At 33.3% G+C, this 25210-nt stretch overlaps 2 protein-coding genes across 3 annotated transcripts; both read left to right on the top strand.

Moving 5' to 3' along the window:
• The first annotated feature begins 16122 nt into the window (after window positions 1–16122).
• LOC124846036 (serine carboxypeptidase-like 27) lies at window positions 16123–20391 on the top strand. 2 transcript variants are annotated; one of them, XM_088096112.1, is made up of 9 exons: window positions 16123–17122; window positions 17227–17322; window positions 17473–17565; window positions 17653–17738; window positions 17854–18114; window positions 18787–18914; window positions 19008–19106; window positions 19672–19777; window positions 19886–20391. In XM_088096112.1, exons 1-9 carry the CDS (start codon window positions 16753–16755, stop codon window positions 20030–20032), a joined length of 1386 nt encoding a protein of 461 aa, XP_087952238.1. In that variant the 5' UTR covers window positions 16123–16752; the 3' UTR covers window positions 20033–20391. The 2 variants fall into 2 exon arrangements, with proteins under 2 accessions (XP_087952238.1, XP_047179202.1); XM_047323246.2 differs by having other exon boundaries at window positions 16130–17122; window positions 19011–19106.
• A 1312-nt stretch (window positions 20392–21703) lies between these two features.
• Window positions 21704–23593, top strand: LOC124846034 (tetraspanin-6-like). The gene is made up of 3 exons (XM_047323244.2): window positions 21704–22386; window positions 22538–22857; window positions 23337–23593. The coding sequence occupies exons 1-3, from the start codon at window positions 21895–21897 to the stop codon at window positions 23374–23376; spliced, it is 852 nt and encodes a 283-aa protein (XP_047179200.1). The 5' UTR covers window positions 21704–21894; the 3' UTR covers window positions 23377–23593.
• Window positions 23594–25210: the final 1617 nt, after the last annotated feature.

Here is a 25210-nt window from a genome sequence, read left to right as displayed (position 1 = left end):
CTCAAAAAACCATATTTCAAACTCCTTTCGATTCCGCCCATATAATATTTCCTTTTGTTTTTTTTTTATTCTTTTTTCGTATCTTTCACTTTTTTATTTATTTTTTTATTTTTCGTCAATCAGCTTTTCTGTATGGGCCTCTCGGGTAATCAAAGTGCCCATTTTTCGGCCGTTATTTACGCCAGCAGTAAACGCCCTTCCCACTTTACTGTTTTACCCTTCTCCTATGTAATAATTATAATCATACTTGCACTCTCATTCAACAAAATGTCAACAAAAAGTCTTCAAAATTATAATCAATTTTCAATTTCTATTATTTTTAAATATAATTTTCTATTATAACTTAAATAAATGTGTTTAAATTTGTTAAAAAAAAATCATGTGTTAAATCAATATGCTTGCTATATATATATATATATATATATATATATATATATATATATATATATATATATATATATATATATGGGGTTTGCTAACGCGCGTACACCTGTTTTTCAGTTGGTACATTTTAGCAATGTGTACCGAATTTTAGTAGACAAAAATATCCTTATATATCATGGATTCTAAATTTTAAGGTTAAGGGTATTTTAATAATTTTCATTCTCAAAACTTAAAAAAAAAAAAAAGAAACCCCCAAACCCTTACTCACCTCTCTCATTCCTCTCAAACCTTTCTCTTTCATCTCTGTCACTCCAACTTTTTCTCTGTGATCCCTAGTGTAGCTCCAATTGAAAAAATCAGAAACACTTACCTTTAAACAATTTGCCCTTGTAAAGAGTTGAGTCATTGACATATTCACCTTCAGGCAAAGGTTCATTCAAGATCTCTTCAATTTCACCATCTTCGCTAATTTCTTTAATTTCATCATCTGCATATGTTTATGTTGAATCATCATCTCTAAAAAAAACCCTCCAGGCCAATTACCAATTCTTTCGGATGTCATAATGCTTGTTAAAATTATATACGACAAAAATTATAAAATGAAAACTCATTATAAAGTCATTTTTTGTAAGAAATTGTTTAACAACGAGTGTTTCTGATTTTTTCCAAGCTAATTACCAATTCCTCTGATGTCATTATGCTTGTGAAAGTTAGATAAAATTAGATAAGACAAAAATTATAAAATAAAAACTCTTTATAAAATCATTTTTTGTAAGAAATTGTTTAACAACAAGTATTTCTGATTTTTTCAATTGGGGCTACAGTAGGGTGTTTCTGATTTTTTCAATTGGGAGTACAGTAGGGATGACAGAGAAAAGATTGGAGTGAGAAAGATGAAAGAGAAAGGGTTGAGAGGAATGAGAGAGACGAGTAAGGGTTTGGGGGGTTTCTTTTTTTTTTTTAGTTTTGAGAATGAAAATTATTAAAATACCCTTAACCGTAAAACTTAGAATCCATGGTATATAAGGATATTTTTGTGTACTAAAACCCGGTACACATTGCTAAAATGTACCAACTGAAAAACAGGCGTACGCGCGTTAGAAACCCCTATATATATATATATATATATAATTGTAGTTACTAATAATAAACAATTAGAAAATAATATTTTAGAAATCATAATAGTTTAAAAATAGTTTTATATTAATTTTTTTTAATATAAATAATTGTATTACAAATCATTTTTATTATTTTAAACCGAAACATATTTATAAAAATCACTTTTTTAAACTTAATTCACTAGTATTTTTTCTTTGATAGCCTCATTGAAAAATCGAGAATATAAGATTGATATCTCTTATAAGCTTTTTAATTTAGACGGATTAGTCTTTTAGTTCGCATAAGTTGAATTTCAATCCTTTTTTTTCAGTATTTTTCTATTATATGATATACGGTGAGTGTTCTTCTACTTACATGCATTGTTTTAGTCATATATATGAGTTTCTACTGATTAATGATTATAACAATATGTTTTTATTCTTTTTGTGATGTTTTTATGTGTAGATAAAACATCTTGCAAGTTTGGAAGAGTTTTAGTAGTTAGAATCTTGTAAGTTATTGATCAGGTAGGGGATGCTAATGGTTTTGGTGTACATGAGTTTGATAATTTGATGATTTGCATGATGATGAATTTGATTGTTATGTATGATTATTTTAAATTTAGTGATTGGTTCATGATTTTGTGTTTTGGTTTGTGTGATTGAAAGTTTTTATGTTTAAAATTGTTTTGAATCAATGCAAGAAAAGAATACCAATTTGAGCAACTAATTAGGTTAAAGTTTGCTTAAAATCATAAAATCCAATTAGTGTTGAGTGTCAATTTGTGTTGCAAGTTTGTGAGTATTTTAGCTCTAGGGTACTGAGTGGCAGACTATACCATTGAGCGCCACTTCTTGTGAATGTTTTGGTGTTGAGTGGTATAGAACACTATTGAACGTCATCTTTTGTATTACACGCCTAAATCTGAGTGCTAGAAAGTGCGCTGAGTGAAAACTTTGCAAGAAGAATGGTGTTAAGCGTTATTAATGTCGATAAGCACCACTGTTTGCTAAAGCTTTGATGCTAAGCGCCAAATTTGTGTGTTAGTTTTTATGATTGAACATGTTTTCTTCTTTGGTTGTTTGAGATAGATTTGTGATATGTATGTTATAATATTGTGTATTATCAATTGATGTGATAATATGATTGTGGACATGTATGGTGATGTTGTTGAAGACGACTTCAAGAAGAAATTCTTTGTCGTGATAGTGTATCCATTGACACATGAGATCAATAGGAAGATATTCTAATGTTCTAATAATCATTCACACTCAAATAAAGTATAATGTGTTACGTGGTGAAGAGTAGTAGAAGGTCACAGTTTATTGATTTTATCTTATTTTAGGCGTAAAGGAAATTAACCTTGTGTGTGGTTGAGTGGTAGCCATTTGAGGCTATGGCTCTATGGAGCTTAGAAACCACTAGTAGTACACACCTCGAGTGAGTTACTATGTCAAAAACATATATTGAGATAATTGAGTCTCATGTCAACTATGTATATGATTTATTGTATTTAATTCATGCTTAGTTTATATTTGATATGATTTAAATGTTTTAGGATATTTCTCTTATACACCAACTTACACTTTTGTTTTTTTTTTTGTATTTATTGCATTTTGTAGATGAGTGTAAACATGTTTATTTTTGTATTTATAGTGTTTTGTAGATGAGTGTAAACATATGAAAGACGACGATGATGCAAAGTAGTATTCTTTAGTTTCTAGTAGTTAACAAAATTATCTTTAATTGATATATATATATATATATATAATTTATTTTGTTTTATTAATTTTATAATTTATTTTATGGTAATAATTTGTTAAAATGAGATGTTATAACAATAAAATATTTTTATGTTTTAAAAACAACACGATCAAAATATATTGACGTCTAACATTAAATATTATCAAATTTTGATTTAAACCAAAGATATCATCACCTAAACAAATAATGTGTCAAATGTACAATTTAAAATGGTATAAAATTTAAGTTTTAACATGTAAAAATAAATTATATTGATTTTTAATTAAAATCGGATACCTTAAAACGCTTTTAAAAAACACATAGACATGGAAATTAGAGACATGTAATGTAATAATACATTTAAAATTATATTTTAAATAATGTTTTATGCGAGAGTCCAAAATTTGGGATTTAAAAGAAGGGTCAGTGTATTAGACTAATAGAACCAGGTTTTTATTTTAGTAGTACAAAATAGATTTCTGAACAACTTGATTCATTAGCTATTTTCACTATCTCTAGAACTTAACTTTTCCTCTTTTCTCTGCCTTCTCTCTACCATATCTATGTCTTCTCTCTTCCATTCCTCTTTACTGAGTCATTGGATCTCCGATCAGGTGGCGCCCAAACGTCCACAACGTAGAGGGCTTCGAAACGGACCGATTCATTTCGGGTCTTAGGCTAGTAAGTCCCTGCATGCAGTCTCTTCTTCGTTCTTGGACCTAGCACATGCAATCTCTGCTGGTTGCATGTAACTAGAAACGTACTTCTTCTTGTTTTTGTCAAACTCTAGCTCTAAGAGCTTTTGCGCGAATTATGGCGCCGTTGAAGGAGCCGACTAGGAAGGATCAACCTTTTGTTTGGACAGACGTCTGTGAGACTAGCTTTCAAGAGATAAAACAAAGGTTGACCAGTGCACCAATTTTGGTTATCCCTGACACAGGTAGACCTTTTGATGTTTTCTATGATGCTTCTCATCAGGGGTTAGGGTGTGTGCTGATGCAGGAAAAGAAAGTGATTGCCTATGCATCAAGACAACTCAAAGCTCATGAGAAGAATTAACCCACTCATGACTTGGAGTTGGCAGCTGTTGTCTTTGCTTTGAAGATTTGGAGGCACTACCTGTATGGTGCACAGTTTAAGGTATTCAGTGATCATAAGATCTTGAAGTACCTCTTTGATCAGAAGGAACTTAATATGAGTCAAAGACGATGGATGAGGTTTCTTAAAGATTTTTATTTTGATACCCTCTATCACCCTGGGAAAGCTAATGTGGTGGCAGATGCATTGAGCATGAAGTCAGTGCATGTTTATGCGTTGATGGTCAAAGAGTTAGAGCTAGTGGAAAGTTTCAGAGATTTGAGATTACAGGTGGAATTTGAAGCTGATAGTATCAGATACAGTAATTTGGTGGTGTCCAATGACTTGTTGAGGCTTGTCAAAGAAGAGCAGTTAAAAGATGTTGAGCTCCAGAAGTCAGCGGGTTTGATTGGGACTGAGCAAGGTAAAGATTTTACCTTGGGGGCTTATGGCATTATGCGATTTAGAAGCAGGGTCTGTGTCCCTAGCAATTCAGAGTTAAAGAGATTGTTTCTTGCGAATGGTCATCAGAGTCGTTTTAGCATGCATCCTGGCATGACTAAAATATATCAAGACCTCAAGGAGTATTTCTGGTGGTCGGGTATGAAGAGAGATATATCTCAGTTTGTTGCCTCTTGTCTAACTTGTCAGAAGGTTAAGATACAGCATCAGAGACCGGGAGGTTTGTTGCAGCAGCTTGAGATACCCGAGTGGAAATGAGATAGCATAGCCATGGATTTTGTTACCTATTTACCACGGATGGTTAGAGGTCATGATGCGATCTGGGTGATTGTGGACATGTTGACCAAGAGTGCTCATTTCTTGGCGATTAATTTGAGGATGTCGATGTCGAAGCTGGCGTAGTTGTACATCAAGGAGATTGTGAGACTGCATGGAGTGCCTTCTAGCATCGTATCAGATAGAGATTTGCGGTTCACATCCCGCTTTTGGCAAACACTTCAGAGTGAGATAGGCAGTAGGCTTCATATGAGTTCAGCGTATCATCCCCAGACTGATGAGCAATCAGAAAGGACAATCCAATCACTTGAGGACTTGCTGAGGACATGTGTTTTGGATCACTTGGGAGTCTGGGATGAAGTGTTGTCATTGGTGGAGTTCACCTTCAACAACAACTATCACGCCAGTATTGGTATGACGCCGTTTGAAGCCCTGTATGGAAGACGCTGCAGAACACCTTTGTGTTGGTTTCAAAAGGGAGAATATGTGTTAATAGGGCCAGAGTTGATACAGCAAACTACAAAGAAGGTGAAGCTCATTCAAGAGCAGATGTGGGCTTCTCATAGTAGAAAAAGTACTATGCTGATCAGAGACGTAGACCCTTGGAGTTTGTAGTTGGGGATCATGTATTCCTCCGAGTGACTCCTACTACTGGTGTGGGAAGAGCTATTCGTGCTAGGAAGTTATCTCCTAGGTACCTTGGTCCTTATCAGATCCTGAGACGTATAGGATCAGTTGCCTATGAGATAGTCATGCCACCCCAGCTTGCAAACCTTCATCCAGTGTTTCATGTCTCACAGCTTAGGAAGTATGTGCCTGATCCGTCTCATGTACTAGAAGCTGAAAATGTTCAAGTCAGAGAAGATCTATCCGTGGAGGTGTTGTCTATCAGGATTGTGGAGAGCTAGAATAAACAACTTAGAGGCAAAACCATCAGTCTAGTCAAAGTTGTCTGGGATAATAGGACTGGTGACTCTACCTGGGAGTTAGAGGGAGTCATGAGGGAGTCTTATCCTCACTTGTTCTCTGGTAAGTCTAATTTTCGAGGTTGAAATTTTTTGATGTGTGGGAGAATGTGAGAACCCAAAATTTGGGATTTAAAAGAAGGGGTTAGTGTATTAGACTAATAGAACCATGTTTTTATTTTAGTACAAAATAGATTTCTGAACAACCTGGTTCATTAGCTACTTTCAGTATCTCTCTAGAACTTAGTTTTTCCTCTTTTCTCTGCCTTCTCTCTTCCATTCCTCTTCACTGAGTCATTGGATCTCCGATCAGGTGGCGCCCAAACGTCCGCAACGTAGAGGGCTTCGAAACTGACCGATTCATTTCGGGTCTTAGGCTGGTAAGTCCCTACATGCAGCCTCTTCTTCGTTCTTGAACCTAGCACATGCAATCTCTGTTGGTTACATGTAACTAGAAACGTACGTCTTCCTGTTTCTATCAAACTCTAGCTCTGAGAGTTGTTCTTAATCACTAAGTGGTGGTGTGTAGGGTGTTGTCTAGGTTTCTCACAACTCGAGGTACTGTTAGGGCATTCTAGTGAGCTGTGTTGTTCAACTCCAAGGTAAGAGGAGCTAGATACTTTTTTTATGGGTTGTATGAGCAATGCATGTGATGAAATCTGTGATATTATGTTGTTTAATGAACAAGTTTGTGTTTAGAGTGACCTTGTTTTGTATGCATCTGTATGAGCAAACGAGGAACTGTGAATTGATGTTGTAAATTGATCTGGGGAAAATGTATTGTCGTGATTGAGTTCATTGGTGAGGTAGAGATGTTATGAAGGTTATTAAATAAGGGGTCAACTGAAACTGTAGTGTTTTGGGGCAAATTGGAGGTAGTGAGGTAGCAATTTTGGGCATTAGAGATCTTGTGTGTGTTTGGGTAGCTTAGATAGGTCAATTTTGACTTGTTAGGAACATCAAATTGGTCTAAAACGAGTTCCAAGTGGCAATATTTAATTTGGGTTAATAAGTTGTTGATTTTGAAATTGAGTCCAAATCACCTTAGAATTGTAGAAGGAACGTTTATAATCATCTAGACAAGTTTAATTATGTGTAAAACAAGAATTAGGGATGTTATAAATTGGAGAAAAGGCCTAGAAATGGTAAGGGTTGGTGTGAGTGCATGATTATGTAGAATTTGAGTTCTGCAGAAGATACACAGTCGCTATGCGAGTTGTCTCACATAGCGAGTCCCTGTAAAGAGTGCTCACTGTTTGGGTCATTCGTTGTACGAGCTGGTGCACTGTGCGAATGACTATTGAGTGATGCTCTTTGTCTGGTGATTCGCATAGCGAATCTAGTCGCTGTGCGACTGGTGATGGCCTGGAGTCACTGCCATTTTAATTCGAAAGACGAGAGGAGCGCAAAGCGAAGAGGTTTGGGTGTGCGCTCTCTGTTTAAGCTCTCGCGTAGCGACTTGGGTGCGCTATGCGAGAATACCTGAGGCCTGTAGCCTCAGCGAGTTAATTCGCATAGCGAATTAAAGGGTGCGTTGTGCGAGATTCTCTTGTCTCGCCTTGCGAGTAGGATGCGCTCTGCGAAACCTTTGAGTCATGATTTCTCTTTTGCTCTTGCTTTGGTTGAATTAAGTGTGTGGAGTGATTGGAATGCATAGTATGCTGGCGGTAATGTATTATATTGAAAGTATGTGAATGTATGAGACATGTTTGGTGGTTGAGTGTAACAAAGTGTGGTTATTGGATATAATTCAATGCTCCTCAAGGAGAGGACTCATGGTGGTGCCCTTGGTATGTTTTAGAATGATTTGCATGGTAGCTCAGTCTTGGGAGTTATCCTGAAACTACAATGGTCAATCATTCTCAAGTAGCGAGGATTGAATCATGTCGTGAGTAGTAGCAGGAGCTCCTAGTCTTGGGTACTTCCAGTATGGTCCAAGATGAGTGATAACGGTATTATATTAAGAGACGGTTGTTATAATAATATATATTTCAATTTTTTATTTTAAAATATACGTTATAGGATAATTTATTTAAATGCTTATACGTACATATAAAGCGTATATTTTGTTCATATATTTTTTTTAAATTTATCTTTTAAATAAAGTTTTACTGTTTTTAAAATTCAACTGTGTTTTCTTAATTTAATCTTTTTTTCTAAATTTAAACGTTTTTTAATTATAAAATTACTCATAAAATAAAAAACTTTATTAGTAATAAAATTATACAAATGATTTATATTTAATTTCATAATTATAATAATAACAATAAAATTAATAAAAAAATTATTTTTTATTATAAAAAAATAACACATATAATATAAAGTATGTGTTTTCATTAATTTATTTAAAATAATGTATTTTTTAGTGTAGAAAAAGATAGTTTTAGCACGTATATTTGTATAAAAAGTTATATATACAATAAATACGTGTTATGCTTAAAAATCAAATAATTAATATTATGCAAAAAAATGTATTAATTTAATGACACTTTTTTTCTTTTGTCTATATATGATTAGTTTATTCTATTTGAGATTTTAGTTTTTTTTTTTTGTGTTATTTATTCGGTTTCTTTTCATTTATGCTGTGTTTTTTTTTACAGGTGAAAAGTTGAAATAATAATTGGTAATTGATAAGTTGAGTTTGTATGATTTTTTATTATTTTTAGAGTTTTTACTGGTGAAATTCTAAAGTTAAAAGTTTGAGTTAAAAATAGAGGATTTAGGATATGTTGATAGATTAATTCTTACTTGTTTTTAGTATTAATAATTTAATTTTTTTTTCACTCAAATCTAAACTCAGGCTTTTAAAATGCTAAGTATATTTTGGTGTTTTAAGAAAAAATGTACACAGTTGTAAAATAGTTAATTATTTTTTTATATTCCAATTAATACTTTAAGTTTAGAAGAGGTAATGCCAAACTTTCTTTCTCTTTTTACCACAAATAAATTTTGATTAATTTGAAGTCATATGGACGTTTAGACAATGACAAATATTTGCTGAATATATATATATATATATATATATATATATATATATATATATATATATATATATATATATATAATAAATTAGCATATAGTTAACTAAATATGAAAACATTCTCTTATACAGTGAAGTCTAAACATTATTTCAAATAAAATTATAATTTAGCGAACTTTTCTATCTATTTTTTTTTCTATCTGAAATTATTAACATGTAAGCCCTAGAATCCTCTTTATGTTATACTAAACATGCCAAAATATGTCATTCTTACATAAATATCAACTCCAGTTGAGGAATGCACTCTCGTTAACTCCGTACTCCACATTGAATTTTCATTCACCAAATTTAGATACATGTTCTTCCCTATCTAACAACAATAAAATATTATTTTTTAAATAAAAAATTATATATATATATATATATATATTAACTTTAAAAGACTTATATTATAAAAATTATATTAGAATACTTTTTATTAAGAAAATAATTCTCATTAAAAATGATTTTAAATTTAGTAACACTTTTTTTTGACAGATCCTCACAATCACTTGTCACTCTATTGCTTACATTTTTATTTTTGTAGTCTTAAGAATATACTGATACATCACAAACATATTATTGAAAAAATTGAGTTGAAAGTAAAATTTGGATTTTATTTTATTTAACTGTTTTCCTATTATATTTTTAAAATTGTGTTAAGTTTAATATATTTGTATAGTAAAATTAGTGTATTTTAAAAATAAGTTAATAACATTACAAGTTCTGAACTCATTAAGCAGGTAAAGTTCAAATAACTCCGTTGACTTTTTGCATTTTTTAATTTTAATTTTGATGATATCTATATATTTTATTTTTACCCTAAGTCTTCCATAGTTTCTTGTTATTACTTTTCTCATTTACAATTTATTTAGAATAACTTTTTTTAATTATTTGCATAATATTTGTTACAACTTACATTAAAATATTTATTAAAAATATTTTTTAAAATATTTTCATATAATTTTATTATTTAGTGTACTTGTTAAAGATGAAGAAGATAAGAAGAAAATAAAATAAAATAATATTATATTTTATTTATTTTATTATATTTGATGAATATAATAAAAAGAAAGTTACATTTTATCTTATTAATTACATTTTTTTTATTTTTGAATTTTTAAAACATCATAATCTTATTCATTTTATCAAAACCTATTCACCAACAACAAAGAATTATTCCAATTTGTTTCTTTTTATTTTATCACTTTTTTACAGCCTAACATATTTGCAAATAAGGCAAAAGCAAAGGGTCTTTTGGGACGATGGACTGCTTGATCGCACCGTCGTGTCAAAGCGCGTGACTCTGCATATTAGGGCTGACGTGTTAAATCTTGTTCGGCATATGCTTCAAGGGTCTTTGGATTCATTCCTTTCTTGAGTTTAGTTTTTCTCATTTTTTTATCTTTTACGTACATAAATGCCTAAACATTTTAATTAATATTACTTTTTAAAAAAAATTATAAAATATTAGAAAGACAAAAATATATATTTCAATTTCCATATTTTTAGTTTCATGACAAGACTTAAATTTTGTTATTTTATAACAATAATTAACATCTTAATTTTTGTTTATACTTTCATTTGAAAATTCACAAATATTTAAATTAAGTGTGATAATTTTAAACAAGTAGTATTTTACTGTGCAGACTCTTATTGTTCATTTATTAGTTGGAATCCAAATTACATGATTCTAACCCTATCAAGGGTGTTGGACCGGAGACCTTCTCTCTACATATTTTTCTTATTTTCAAGGAAAAACTTTATCATGCCATTAATGTTTTGCTATATTTTACTTGGATTCTTAAAAAAGTTGACGTAATGATTAAATTAAAACAATAGTCCCACACTCTTTTTTAATTGAGTTCAACCTTATCATATTTCAGATTATTTTATAAATTTTACACCCCTTCCTCTTTTTTACCTTTTTTTATCTCTCCTTATCGTACTTTATTTCAAACTCACATTTTTTCCTCCCGCACTCCTCTCCTCCTCCTTCATCATCAACTTCATTTGTTTTTAAGTTATTCTGGTGCAACAGTGTATATTTTCTTGTTCTCAAAGAGTTAATTTCAAGGATAGATTTCCTTAAGATCATGTATTGAGTGTGATAAAATCTGTGTTTGTTTCGTTTTTATCTCTTTATTTCGTATTTAATCTCTGGGGCCTTAACCGCACTTGGAATTGCGGATCAGGCGTCGCCGCACATGGAAGTGCGGTTGAGAGGGATGAGAACCGCACTTGGATCTGCAGTTAACAGGTCGCCGCAGTTGGACCTGCGGTTGGCGTTCGACACTTTTACTTGCAGCTGCACTTGGAACTGCGGATGAGGCTAGCCGCACTTCAACCTGCGGTTTACGGTGGCCACACTTGGAGCTGCGCCGCTTGCTTTTTTAGGGTTTTATTTATTACTTTATTTTCTTTTATTATATTTAATTAAATTTGTTTAAAATTTATAAATTGTATTTCTTTATATTATTTATTATTTAATATTTTTGATATTTATTTATAGTATTAAATTTGTTTAAAAAATATATGTATGAAATATTATGTTAGTATATTTAATTTATTTTGATTAATATTTTATATAGTTTTTTTGTTAATATTTTATATTTATATATTTTGTAAATTTTATTTTTATGTTATATTTTATGATTAAATAATATTGAATATGTTTTTGGAATATCTTTTCATTTTTTGATTTTTGTTATTTTATTTTAAAGTCAAAAAACAAGAAGAGGGGAAGTGGGTGCATGTAGGGCAACAAAATGAGATGTAGGGTTGCTGGTAGTTACGAAATCATTAACTCATAATTAACTTTTATTTGATTTTAATAAATGAAGGACAAATGTGTAAAATAAGAGGTGCAGGGAGAAATGAGTGAGGTGCAGGAAGGATTGCTCTTTCATTTATTATTTATGGATTATGACTAAACAAACCAATCTCATTGGTACCATTTTATATAGCAAAGTTAATTAGTCTACATCTAATGCTATGTTTTCTTCTCCTTCCCATTTGAAAAATAAAGATAGCTTGCACAAAATTTTTCCATTGCTAGATCTATAAAACTTGGAGGAGTTTTGGGATGGTTATTTTCTTAAAATTTGACCTATCTTTTCTGTTTGACGAATGACATAAAAATGGTAAATTATATAAACATAGATATTAAAGATTTTGTATGTTAATAATAAAAGAATCCACATTTCACTCCACAGTGCCACTTAATCATCCAACATAACACCTCACTCAGATTTGGTCCTTACTGAACTTTTTCAAAAAGTAAGACCATTTTAAACAAAAACCCCAAAATTAAGGACTAAATGATATATTAAACTAAAAGAAAATTACTTATCGTTCTCTCTATTCTAAGGAGAAAGTGATAACACTCTCTCAGAAATAGAAAAAACAATAACAATTTGAGGTAAAGTTAAGACTAAAAATAACTAGATGACGAATTTAATATTTTTAAATGAAAAGAAAAATTAAATAAGTAATTAAGCCTTTTTAATTTTAATTTTTTTAAGGCGATGTAAACAAAACTTTATACGAGTTGAACATTTTACCATATATAACTCGACTAAAACTGTTTTAGGTTAATTATTGATTTCGGGTTTCAATCTTAAAAAACAACATGTGTTACATATTTAGAAAATGAGACTTTTATCAACAATAAATAATCTCATTTTTGTTTGACGCGAGGTTCAAGGTTCAATACATCTGTATGTTTTAGGATTAAGCTCACCGACACAATCCATGATTCATTCAAATATAAACTGTTTTGACAGTTTTTTCCCTCAGGTATTATTTAGTGTCATAAGAATATTACACAAAGTTAAATACTTTCGTTATAACTAAATTTTATTAATATTATTACGATTATCAATACATTTCAGCATAATTTCTGATATTTCTATAAATGTTTTGAAAACACAGTGAACAACTATTTAACAACTTCTGGTGGTTGGTAACATACAAGACTGTGTTCATGTGTTGTGTCTAATTTTATGTATATCAAATTAAGCACAAGCCGTGTCAAATTTGGCAAAATTTTCGAAGGTTAGGAAGGTTAGGTTTAATGTTTATATGTATGTTGACTAAAGAATACAAAAGAAATAGATTCATTGGTTTCTTTTACTCATTATCTCTCCACAGTATTCTTTCTTTTTCAAAATTCAACCAAAATTAATTATTAAATTATTTTAGATCTGATCATTGTAACATCCGAGATTATATAGAAGCATATAACATAGTAAGTCCACATTTAAATGCATATAACATAGTAAGTCCACATTTAAATAAAAGATAATAGTTAGAGTTGACTGTAAACAAAGTAGTTACGCTTACACTGATGCCAGAATGAGACATAATTTAAAACTTAAACGCAAGTAGAGTGTTTCAAAAGGATAGGAATCACCGGGAAAATCCTTAACAGCTAAATAGTAATTCAAAATACAAGAATTACTAAGAGAGTCCTAAGGAGACTAAACTGCAGCATCGCCTTTCTCCAAAGTTTGCTCCAAAGGTACCTCATCCATCTCTGCTCACATCCAAGTGGATGATCATTGCAAAAGAAAGCATACCCAAGCAAACACAAACACACAAGCAAGGGTGAGCTAGATATAAAAATCATGTTATTAACAGTCATAGGCAACATGCAAGTAAAGGCGAATATACTATATTATACAAACATGACTTGTTGCACTTAAACTTGACTCGTCCGGACTTAAAATGATTGCCGAGCTATGGCGGGTTATCCACTCGTGGTGGCTTCTACTGCTTTGCAAAACCATTGCCAAAGGGTTTCACCCTACCACACTCACGAGGTTAATCTGTTATCACTCGCCTTGGGCCATACTGGAAGCACCCAAGACTAGGACCTCCTGCTACTCCTCACCACATGGTTCAATCCTCTCTACTTGAGAATGAAGGACCATTGGAGCGTCAGGAAAACCCCCAAGATTGAGCTACCATGCAAATAATTCTAAACACACTGAAAGGGCACCACCATGTATCCCCCTTGAGGATCATGGAATTACGTCCAATACTAATACTTTCCACTTTAACACCAACATGTTAATGCATACATAAACCCTTAAAGCAACTAGAACAATTAAGTAGCATAACATACTGGAATAAATAGGAATATAGGCGAACAGAAAACAACAACCCATATCGAACACCCTGTGAATGGTGGAGGCCGAACGGTATCTCACTTCCCAAAGGACAGGACCGAACGGTCCATAAATGGTAAGACTGAGGAGTGACCGAACACTATTTAGGACCGCTCACTAAGAGACTGAACGCTACCTGAGACCGAACGCTACTTAAGAGACCATCCACTAAGACCGAACGCTACCAAGACCACCCTCTAAGACCGTACGCTACTTAAGAGACCAAACTCTCTTTAAGAGACTGAACGCTACCTGAGACCACCCTCTAAGACCGTACGCTACTTAAGAGACCAAACTCTCTTTAAGAGACCGAACGCTACCTGAGACCATCCACTAAGACCGAACGCTCAACAAGACAGAGCACTAAGGTCGAACTCCACTTAAGACTGAGCACTAAGACCGAACGTTATTTCAACTAAATGCTAAGACGGAACGCTCAACAAGACATAGCACTAAGGTCGTTAAGACCGAACGCCCAGCAAGACATATCACTAAGGCCGAACTCCACCTCAGACCGAACGCTAAAACAGACGCTAAGACCGAACGCTCAACAATACGGAGTACTAAGGCCGAACTCCACTTAAGACCGAACGCTGAGAACGAACGCTATTACGACCGAACGATTATCAGTTGCGAAACTACATAATTCTGCAGAATTTCTGCAGAATTATGAATAACACCTAACCCAACTATTGCTAACCATTTTTACCACTTCTAACATGTTCTAGTCCAGTTTTATAATCCTAACAGGTCACAAATGACTTGCCTAAGATGTTCCCACAGCCCAATTGTGCCCAGAACCCCTATTTCCCAAAACCACTACCTCACTTCCTCTCAAGTGGCCCTAAAACACTACCAGTTTACTCAAAACAGTGCATACATCAAACATATCAATCTCAAATATCATCTCAGCCCAACCAAATCCACAGTCACAAATTTCCAGCATACACTTCATACAGCAAATCTCAGAAACACAATTTCAACCCAAACAACATAATTGTACAGAGATCAGCACATTTGCACATTTCATAATAATAAACTTTAAGAAAACCTAGCTCCCCTTACCTTGAAACTTCTTTGCTCAGCTCTAAGACTCGCAACTTCTGTATCCCACACACGAATAATCTAGACAGCACCCTACAACCCGCAATGCGGTGACCAAGAACAGCTCTTAGAGCTAGAATGAACGGAGGAAAACATAAAGAAGGGTACACTAGGCACATGCAACTTGCCATAGGTCCCAAACAGTGGAGGACAATGAAGAGCTACTTACCCGCTGAAGAATGAAAATCTATTCGGATGGTTGCGAAGGTCTCTACGCCGCGGTCACTTCAGCACCACCTAAACCAACATGCAACCATTAAACGTGAGGGAAAGGTAGAGAGAAGGCAGAGAGAAATGGAGGAACAAGCTTTTTAGAGAGAGAATGGGAAGCTGAGATAATGAACTCGAATCTGAAAAGTCCTTCATAAGGTCATAGTGCCCTTAGTGTTATGGGCCTGGCTGCTTCAACATAAGGCCCAACCGTCTTATATTTTTACGCCCTTACAATCATCAGATTCAAATTTGCATGCTGGATCCAGGTCAGTCAAAGGGACAAAGGGAAAAATTAAGTCAGGTCAACAAAAACTAAGTTTTTATTCTTCACATATTCACCCTTGTCGAACCAACATTTTGCAGATATGGTTATTTTAAATCTTGATACTGTCACAAATGCATCACTAGTTCATAATCATAGCATCATACACAACACATTAATATACACCACACGTTTGAGAATCTTCTGTGATCAACATTTATTACATGTCACAATTACTCTTGGAAAATCTACTCAACCCTTAATGGTGATTCACAATCTACTAAATTCATTTTGGGAAATACTTTACTCAACAACTTCCCGTAGTGAAAGTGTTGATAGATGAATTTCGTTGATATATATGTTGACCAAGACAAAATATGTTTAGCAAAGAGAATTACAGAACCAACTGAAGAAAAAAACTCTTGGTGCTCCCATGTGCGCATTCAACTACTTCAGTGAAGTTCTGATACACAAAGCACGAGCAGTAAACAGAAAGAGCAAAAGAAAAATTCAAAGCATTGATGATTTAGTTGACGACCGAATGCATGGTGCTTAATCAATTGCAACAACTCATCATAACAATCATTGGCACTTCCTTATAAATATGTTGTCAGCTTTATGCAATGTGTTTCTCACTTCCTCACACTTTCTTTCTCTCTCTCTCTCTCTCTGCTTTGTTGTTTTCTATTCTCCAAGAACTCTCTCTTCTCCTCTCTCTCTGTCTCCGTCTAAATCTGATGTTGGACCAGTAGAACTGATACAAATCTCTGGCATTGGAGTGTAGATCTTATCTATCACTGTGTTGGGATTTGTGTTTGTGCTTGGACTCTGACCCTGTGTAGTACTACAACTCACTTCCATATTGGTTCTTACATTTTCTTTTCCATGGTTTAGAAGGAATCATCTGAAAAGGAATTCCAACCCAGAAATATTGTTGTACTTCTTTTTTCTTCTGGGTATTCGTTGAGTGGCAGAATCATGACGGGTTATTCTTCAAGATTCTATCTTGTTTTGCTTTTGTCCATTTGTGGAGTGGTTTCTTTGGCTTCCCCCATTGAAGATCAGAAGAGAGATAGAATTACCCAACTGCCAGGACAGCCAAAGAATGTGGGGTTTGCTCAGTATTCTGGCTACGTGACTGTGAATGAGCAAAGTGGGAGAGCACTGTTTTACTGGTTGGTGGAGGCACCAGTGAGTCGTCGACCAAAGTCAAGGCCACTAGTTTTGTGGCTCAATGGTGGCCCCGGTTGTTCCTCTATTGCTTATGGGGCATCTGAAGAAATTGGTCCTTTTCACATTAGGCCTGATGGAAGGTCGCTTTACTCGAACCCTTATGCTTGGAACAAGTGTAAGTGAAATTCACATTCCCATTGGTTCTGTTTTTAGTTTTTCACAACGTATATCATATCTTTATGCCTTTTTTTTTTTTTTTTTTTATTTGGGGTACTGCAGTGGCAAATATACTGTTCCTCGATTCCCCTGCTGGTGTTGGTTTTTCATATTCGAATAAAACAACAGATCTGTATACATTTGGTGACCAGAAAACAGGTAATGCATTATCTAGTTGTTGTGAAGGGAATGCACTTGTAGATGCAGGATTCACTCTTCATACCAGTTTTGTTTGTTTTAGCAACAGTGATTTGGTTTATGAATTGTGATTTTGACAAGCTAATGTGCATCTGGGATCTGACTTTCCAGCTGAAGATGCATATGCTTTTCTTGTTAATTGGTTTGAAAGATTTCCTCAGTATAAGCATAGAGAATTCTACATTGCTGGAGAGAGTTATGCAGGTGATTTTATTTTTTATATGTCGGTTTTCTTACCACGGAATTTTGTCCCACAGTTATCGATCAAATTTCTTGAACATAATTTTTCAGGTCACTACGTTCCCCAGTTGGGTCAAATTGTTTACCAGAAAAATAAGGGAATCCAGAATCCAGTCATAAATTTTAAGGGATTTATGGTGAGACTGTAAGAATCTTGAAATAGTTGTGCATTTTTGTAATCTGTAATGTTAAAGGAGAATTGCCACTACCTTGTTACAATCACTAATGATTTTGTTTTTCTCTGTTTATCAGGTTGGTAATGCTGTTACTGATGACTATCATGATTATGTTGGCACATTTGAATATTGGTGGACCCATGGTTTGGTTTCAGATTCCACGTATAGGATGCTAAAAATTGCGTGCAATTTTGGGTCCTCTCAGCATCCATCAGTGCAATGCATGCAGGCTCTGAGACTTGCATCTTTGGAGCAGGGAAACATTGATCCATACAGCGTTTACACTCAGCCTTGTAACAACACAGCATCACTCAGACGCGGCTTGAAGGGTCGCTATGTAAGCTATTTTGTCACTTATTCCATTTACCTATAAACATCATTTCTAATTTGAAGTCCTTTCACTGAATTATAGCTGTCAAAATTCAAGGGAAACTGATGCAACTATGCTATTAGCATTGATTTTTTATATTGCTTATTGAGAAGTTTCCATCAGTATTATCTACTCTAGCACTAGATTGTTTTTGAAGTGGTTAATAAGCTTCTGAAATCTCCATGTGGTAAAAGCTATGAAGCAATGAACGGGAGAATATTATTGAGCAGTTTGATTAAAATCTCTTGGAATTCAACATAGGTTGGTTGGTATTTGCTTATGATTCACTAACAAGACAATATTGTAGATGAAAGTAGAACATATTGGTCCTAAGATGCAGTGTATTTGTTGTCATGAATGCAAGAAATTATGCAGACATCATTCTTGTTTAATTCTTCTGTCTTAAAAGTAAATGGTTACTAGTCTATTTAAGAATAGGAAGAATATCATATTTCCTTCTTTGGCATTTTGCAATTGCTAAACTACCTGAAGAAAAATACATGTTTGAACTTTTCATTGCAAGTTTCAGTCTTCGGATGTATAGCACCTGTAGTTGTTAATATTTGGGTCACAAACTGTTACATTGATATTTTGTCTTTCTTGTTTTCTTTTTCTCTTATGTTTGGCTTCCAAACTCAGCCATGGATGTCTCGAGCATATGATCCCTGTACTGAAAGGTATTCTGATTTGTATTTCAACCGTCCAGAAGTTCAGAAGGCATTTCATGCCAATGTAACTGGGATTCCTTATGCATGGAAAGCATGCGGGTATGCATCATTTATGTGCAATTCTTGAACTGTTTTCTTGAGGCCTATTCTATTTTTTTTTACTATAAGTTAGATCTAAAATGTGTTTCTTAGCAGTGATATTGTTGGGAACTATTGGACTGATTCTCCATTATCTATGCTTCCTATATATCAAGAACTTATTAGTGCTGGTGTCCGAATATGGGTTTACAGGTACCTGCATTTTCTTTTTATCTTCTCTTAATTATAGCTTATACAGAAGAATCTACTTACAAAGAGATAGTATAGGTGCACTGTTCTAGAAAAATTTGCCATGTGTTTCTTCAATAGCTTACACACACACACACACATACACTTGTTATTTGACTTTTATGTATATATTACTTGTTTATCTTAAAATGAATATTAGGGATTAAAAATAATAATTTCAAATTTTGAAGGTATGAAAAAAAAAGAGATATTTTACGAAACTAAAACTAAAATTTATATATTTTATAAGAAATAAAAACATTAAATTCAGATTTTATAGAGATAAAAATAAAGAAACTTTTTTATAAGAACCTAAACCAAAATAAAAAAACTCAGACTGAAAACTTTTTTTTTTTTTGCAGTATCTATTCACACGACACATCTTTATATTAATCATTGTCCAATAAAAAGTGAAAATGTTTTTACCATTTGATCTTCAATGCATAGTATTTGTTTAACTGTTTTTTAATTATCCCTTGTTTTTTGTGTTTGTGATTGAAAATCTTTATCTTTGTATCTTTGGCTGCAGTGGAGACACTGATGCGGTGGTTCCAGTGACTGCTACTCGATATTCAATTGATGCCTTGAAGCTACCTACCATCATCAATTGGTACCCTTGGTATGACAGTGGCAAGGTTGGTGCAACTTCTATCATTAACAAACTGTCTCATGAGACAGACACACATGTGATATTTTTTATTTTTTTTTCTGTAGCTAATAATTTTTTCTGTTCTGTTGTGAAGGTTGGTGGTTGGAGTCAAGTTTATAAAGGGTTGACAATGGTTACAGTAAGAGGTGCTGGACACGAGGTTCCTCTTCATAGGCCCCGACAAGCATTCATTCTTTTTAGTTCATTCTTGCAGAACAAGTCGATGCCAATAACAAGTTAGAAATTTGTTCATTACCACTTAATGAATATTCACACAAGTATAGGAACATAAGTACCACCATTCTTGCACTTAGGCCAAGAATAATTACCATTCATATATATATATATATATATACTGGAACAGTTCGAGACAGAATAAGGAATTCAATCCTCATGAGTTCACACTTGGTTTCTCTGCCTAGAAAATTGATAAAATTTACCAACAGTAGTTCTTCTACTTGTATTTCTTTGTGAAAATGTGATTATTTGTACGAAATGCTATTCTTTATATTGTTTTCGTAATTCAGACCAATTCCATATCTTGTATATTCAAAGGATGTTGTTCTACTAGTAATAAAAATTTCTTACACTACTATTTAATTACTGCGGATAAACTTTAACATTAATCAAGTGTACTTGAAAACAAATGGGTTGTTGCATTCTGAACTGGAGAAGAGAGATTGAAAGTGACATACTGTGACAAAGCATTCAATGCTATAAAGCCTGCTCGAATGCTCCTTGGTTCTGTCATACATCGCTTTGCTGTAGTTGAACAGATATAGGGGCACTGCACTGGCTTCTGTGACGTTAGATGTATGTAGAGAGAAATTAATAATTAAATTTATTAGATATATGCCAATGCTTTGTTTTTATGATGTTACAGCCAGTGACTTAGCATGTACTTCCAATTCCACTCTTTTGACGAATATTGCGGATTTTGGGGTAATGAGAAATGGTGGACTGAGGCTACCCAATCCCCTTATAAGCTGTACCAATGATTGTATGGCTCGTAAATCAGGATCAAAATATATAATAATAGATATGTTTCTGTCCACTGTGTTTAATTTTGTATTCAGACCATTTATCAGCAAAGTTCATTGTCAAAAAGTGATTCAGAAGGAGAAGAAAAAATGAGTGTGGTTTGAGCGTCTGATAATTGATGCTAATCAATCAAGTCACTAATAAAAAAAGGCATCACCTTCATTTATTAAGGAACTAGAAAATCACAGTTCTAAAATAGCAAAAGGCACGTTAATTGAACAACTGAAAGGTGAACACTACAGTCTGCGCTGTAGTTTTCAGACATTTGTATAATGGTCATGCTGTAGCAGATACTCACTGATATTTTGCCAATAAAACTTTTGGAAGATGGCAATGTTTATGCATTTAAAATTCCATGGTAGAGCACAATGTATCAACAAGACAAGGTGCTTTGCCAAAGGTATTTATCATTGACGAATTAAAGCTCGGTGGAACTTCTTTTAAGAAAAGAATTAGGCTACCTAGTGGAGCCGAAAAGACACATGGTATTGGTGTGACAATAAGATCAGATGAGACAGGATAAGAAAGACAGCATCCCACATACTGTATCATTATTCTATAATACCCGTCTAACAATACCACAAATCTCGTTCATGATTTTGCTTCGCAAAGAAGTCCTATTGGGGTCCATATCTCAAAAGCAGTGGCATCATTTGTTAGTTACAAAAAACACCATCACTTGTTCCAAATTCTTTGCTTGCCTTGCCAAAATTCACATGGAATTGATGCTTCTGTATGCATCAGTATTAAGGATAGATACGTCAATTGTGTCATTAGAATACTGAAAAAAAAAGACCGGGAAAGGAGGGAAGAAGGGCAGATTCGTCACACCAAGACAGAAACTAACTTCCTTAGTAACTAAGAAGGACAATCTCATTTCATTTGCTCATTTTCACATCCCCCAACAAAAGTTAGAGTTTGAAGCACAACATAAACAAAGCAAATTGAGTGTCACCATCCCTTTTTAAATGGGAAACAAAGCTGAAGACAGAACAAGAAGCAGCTAATAAATGACAAAGTAGAGATAGAGTTAGAGTTAGAGTTAGAGTGAGAGTGAGAGACATGTATAGGTTCAGCAACACAGTGATCGGGTTCTTGAACTTGTTTACACTTTTAGCATCCATACCAATAATTGGAGCAGGTCTATGGATGGCAAGGAGCAGCATAACCTGTGAAAATTTTCTCCAAACCCCTCTTTTGGTTATAGGATTTGTTGTGCTGGTGGTATCACTGGCAGGCTTCATTGGTGCATGCTTTCATGTGGCATGTGCACTATGGTTGTACTTGGTGGTCATGTTGTTGCTCATAGCAGCACTGATGGGTTTGACCATATTTGGTTTTGGTGTGACTAGCAAGGGTGGTGGTGTTGAAGTGCCTGGAAGGGTGTATAAGGAGTATCATCTTCAGGATTACTCACCATGGCTGAGGAAGAGAATACAGGATCCTCGCTATTGGAGCACAATCAGAAGCTGTATTTTGGGGTCTAAAACTTGTGAAAAGCTTGCCTCTTGGACCCCTCTTGATTACATGCAGAGAGATATGTCTCCAATACAGGTACAACTAGTTATGTAGCTTGTTTCTCTTTAGAACTTGTTTAGGCTTTTCAATTTTTCCATGTCTTAGTTCAATAAAACAGCCAAAAAGACTTTTTTTTAATCTTTTCACATCGATCGTTGCTAAGTTATAGTTGTTTTGGGTTATGCAGTCTGGATGTTGTAAGCCACCAACTGCTTGCACTTACAACATGGCAGCAATGATGATGACACAAGACCCTGATTGCTACAGGTGGAACAATGCCCCCAATTTGCTCTGCTATGAGTGTGATTCTTGCAAAGCTGGTGTGCTTGAAGACATAAGAGGGAATTGGCACAAGCTCTCGGTTCTCACTGTCACCATGCTTGTGCTTCTCATAGGAATTTATTCCATTGGCTGTTGTGCTTTCAGAAACACAAAAAGAGCTGAAACGGATTATCCCTATGGTGAAAACAGGATGACCAAAGTTCGACCCAGATGGGATTACCATTGGTGAGTCCACAAATCTCCAGAAAATTTAATCATGTTGTTAACTCATTTCCCTTCCAACAATAAAACCACATAAAAGAAACAGATATAGTGTCTTGCATATTGGAAACTAAAAAATTTGTTAAATTTCACCACAATGATCTTAAAAGTCATATGAATGGTAACTTATGATGGAAAGGTAATGTAAACACAACACTGCTAATAAGCTCTAAATACATGGTAGATTTTATTGATTGCTATAAGCACTGGCTAAAATATCAGAAGAAAAATTTGTGTATACGTTAAAACCTATTTCAGATGCTTTAATATAAAGTCTTTTGCTTTATGTAAGAAAGGAAAAGTCTTTTGCTTTGGGTATTACTTTTATTGCATTGAAATGTGGGAATTTTAAACAAATCTGAATGGTGATAAATTGAGCACAACCTTTGAATATGAACAATTTAGCTACTGTCTAATGCTTTTTGGTGTGCTTTTTCCCACAGTTGGAGGTGGTTACATGACAGAAGAGAACAACTTTATTAGAAGAGAAACTCTGCTATGAGCCATGTTTGGGTGCTCCATTCCATAGTGGAAGAATTCAGTAGTTTCTCAGTGTATGGTGTAGAAGGCCTAAAGGCCTTTGTTTCTACCACCTTTCCCAAATGGTTGCTTTTGTATGTATAAAGCACAATTTTGCTTTTTGTGCAATTACTTTATTTTGCCTTTTCTCATTAGTGAATGATGGTTTTTAATTTTAATACATGAACTATGTGCAACGGGGTTGGATAGAATAGAATAAGCACCCTAATCCCACTTGCTTTTCTGTTCTTACACAAATGTCCAAAAAGTTAAAATAATGGAAGATCGAATAATCGAATAAGTTCTAAGGTAAGACTTTGATGGCGTGTTTCATCCAAATGGAACATCTATATTCCATCTTAGAACAGAGTTAAACCAGAAAAATATCTACAAAACTAATACCATTTGATTTCGTTTGAAAGAGTTAAACCGCTCAGACAAACCACAATAATTTTATTATAAAAAACAAAACAATACGTACAATTGTAATGTTTCATTTCATTTTATATATCTCAACACTGAGTACAATTTTTAGAATTTAATTAAAATATATTAACAATGTATTTTTTTACACCGCTATTGAATCATGAATCATCATATAAGATAATATTCTTGATTTCTGGTGATTATAAAATAATAATTAAGTTAATCTTTAATTACTTAATAATGTAAACAAAATTGAACTGTTACAATTAAATCCAAAATTAAATTAAATAATGAAACCACTTGTCTTGACAGTAACCCCAAGACACAAATTCTTCTTTAAGACACAAATTCTACTTTAATTGATTTATTATTGGATGATATTAGGGGATTTCTTTTTCAGGCCATGTTTTCCTTTTGCACTTTACAAATATAAATATGAAAACTTTTACTTTGTCCTTAAAATGAAGTTTTGCAATTCAAAAGTTAGTTTTTGACGTAAGGAAAAACCTTTTGAATTATGCTATTTCAAAATAATTTTTAACTTTTGGATTTTGTAATTTGAATATTTTTATTTATTTTCAAACTATATAATTAAGAAGTTATTTCTAAATTATACGATCCAAAAGTTATTTTTCATATGCAAAAACTATTACATATTTTGAACATAATTTTTTATTCTCAAATTGTGTAATCGAAGTTTTTTTTTTTTTTTCAGATTAAGCAATTTTAAAGTCTTTTTTTTTTCATAAAATAAGGTTTTTGGATTGTGTAGTGTGTCTTTTAAGTTGTAGAATCCAATTTTTAGAGTACTTATTTTCTTTGAATCCATTCATAACACAAACATAAATAAGATAGAGATGGCAAAGGGGTGGTAACGAGAAGGGGGTGACAACGGCAAAGGGAATTTTGGTCTTTTACCCACCCCTATGACTGTGCACATGGAAACAATGGGGTGCAGAAAAAACTGGACGCGATATTAATGAAGCTTTTATGGACCTGTTTGTTCAATTGGGCCCAATGAATAAGGTAATCGATTCTAGGGCTGACTACTGTGGCCTTACCACTTTTCCATTATGAATAGTTTCAGTATTTATGACTTTATTAAGTTTTCAAATTAAGTCATTTATTCAATAACTAACTGATACAAGTTGTATATTATTAATTCTTATAGATTCATAATACATAAATTAGTTAAATAAAAAAATGTATTTTCTAACGTTATTGCAACATATTTATTTTAATTTACACAACTCAATAATAAATCATATCTCCATTTATCTGAAATTTTGGTACAATTTTTGAAAGTATTATTGAGTGAAAAATATTAATTAAAATAATTAGAAATCCATAAAGATTAAATGAAAACTCATTT

The sequence above is a fragment of the Vigna umbellata genome, chromosome 8 (genome assembly GCF_029865625.1).
Source record: "Vigna umbellata cultivar VRB3 chromosome 8, Vumbellata_1.0, whole genome shotgun sequence".
NCBI lineage: Eukaryota > Viridiplantae > Streptophyta > Magnoliopsida > Fabales > Fabaceae > Vigna > Vigna umbellata.
This window is presented reverse-complemented; position numbering and strand designations above follow the sequence as displayed.

Coding starts and splice junctions, on each gene's coding strand:
- LOC124846036 (XM_088096112.1), top strand. CDS start 16,753: ATGACGGGTTATTCTTCAAGATTCTATCTTGTTTTGCTTTTGTCCATT. Junction 18,915..19,007: donor TATGCATGGAAAGCATGCGG/GTATGCATCATT, acceptor TGTGTTTCTTAG/CAGTGATATTGTTGGGAACT. Junction 19,778..19,885: donor CTTGGTATGACAGTGGCAAG/GTTGGTGCAACT, acceptor TCTGTTGTGAAG/GTTGGTGGTTGGAGTCAAGT.
- LOC124846034 (XM_047323244.2), top strand. CDS start 21,895: ATGTATAGGTTCAGCAACACAGTGATCGGGTTCTTGAACTTGTTTACA. Junction 22,387..22,537: donor GAGATATGTCTCCAATACAG/GTACAACTAGTT, acceptor TGGGTTATGCAG/TCTGGATGTTGTAAGCCACC. Junction 22,858..23,336: donor CCCAGATGGGATTACCATTG/GTGAGTCCACAA, acceptor TTTTTCCCACAG/TTGGAGGTGGTTACATGACA.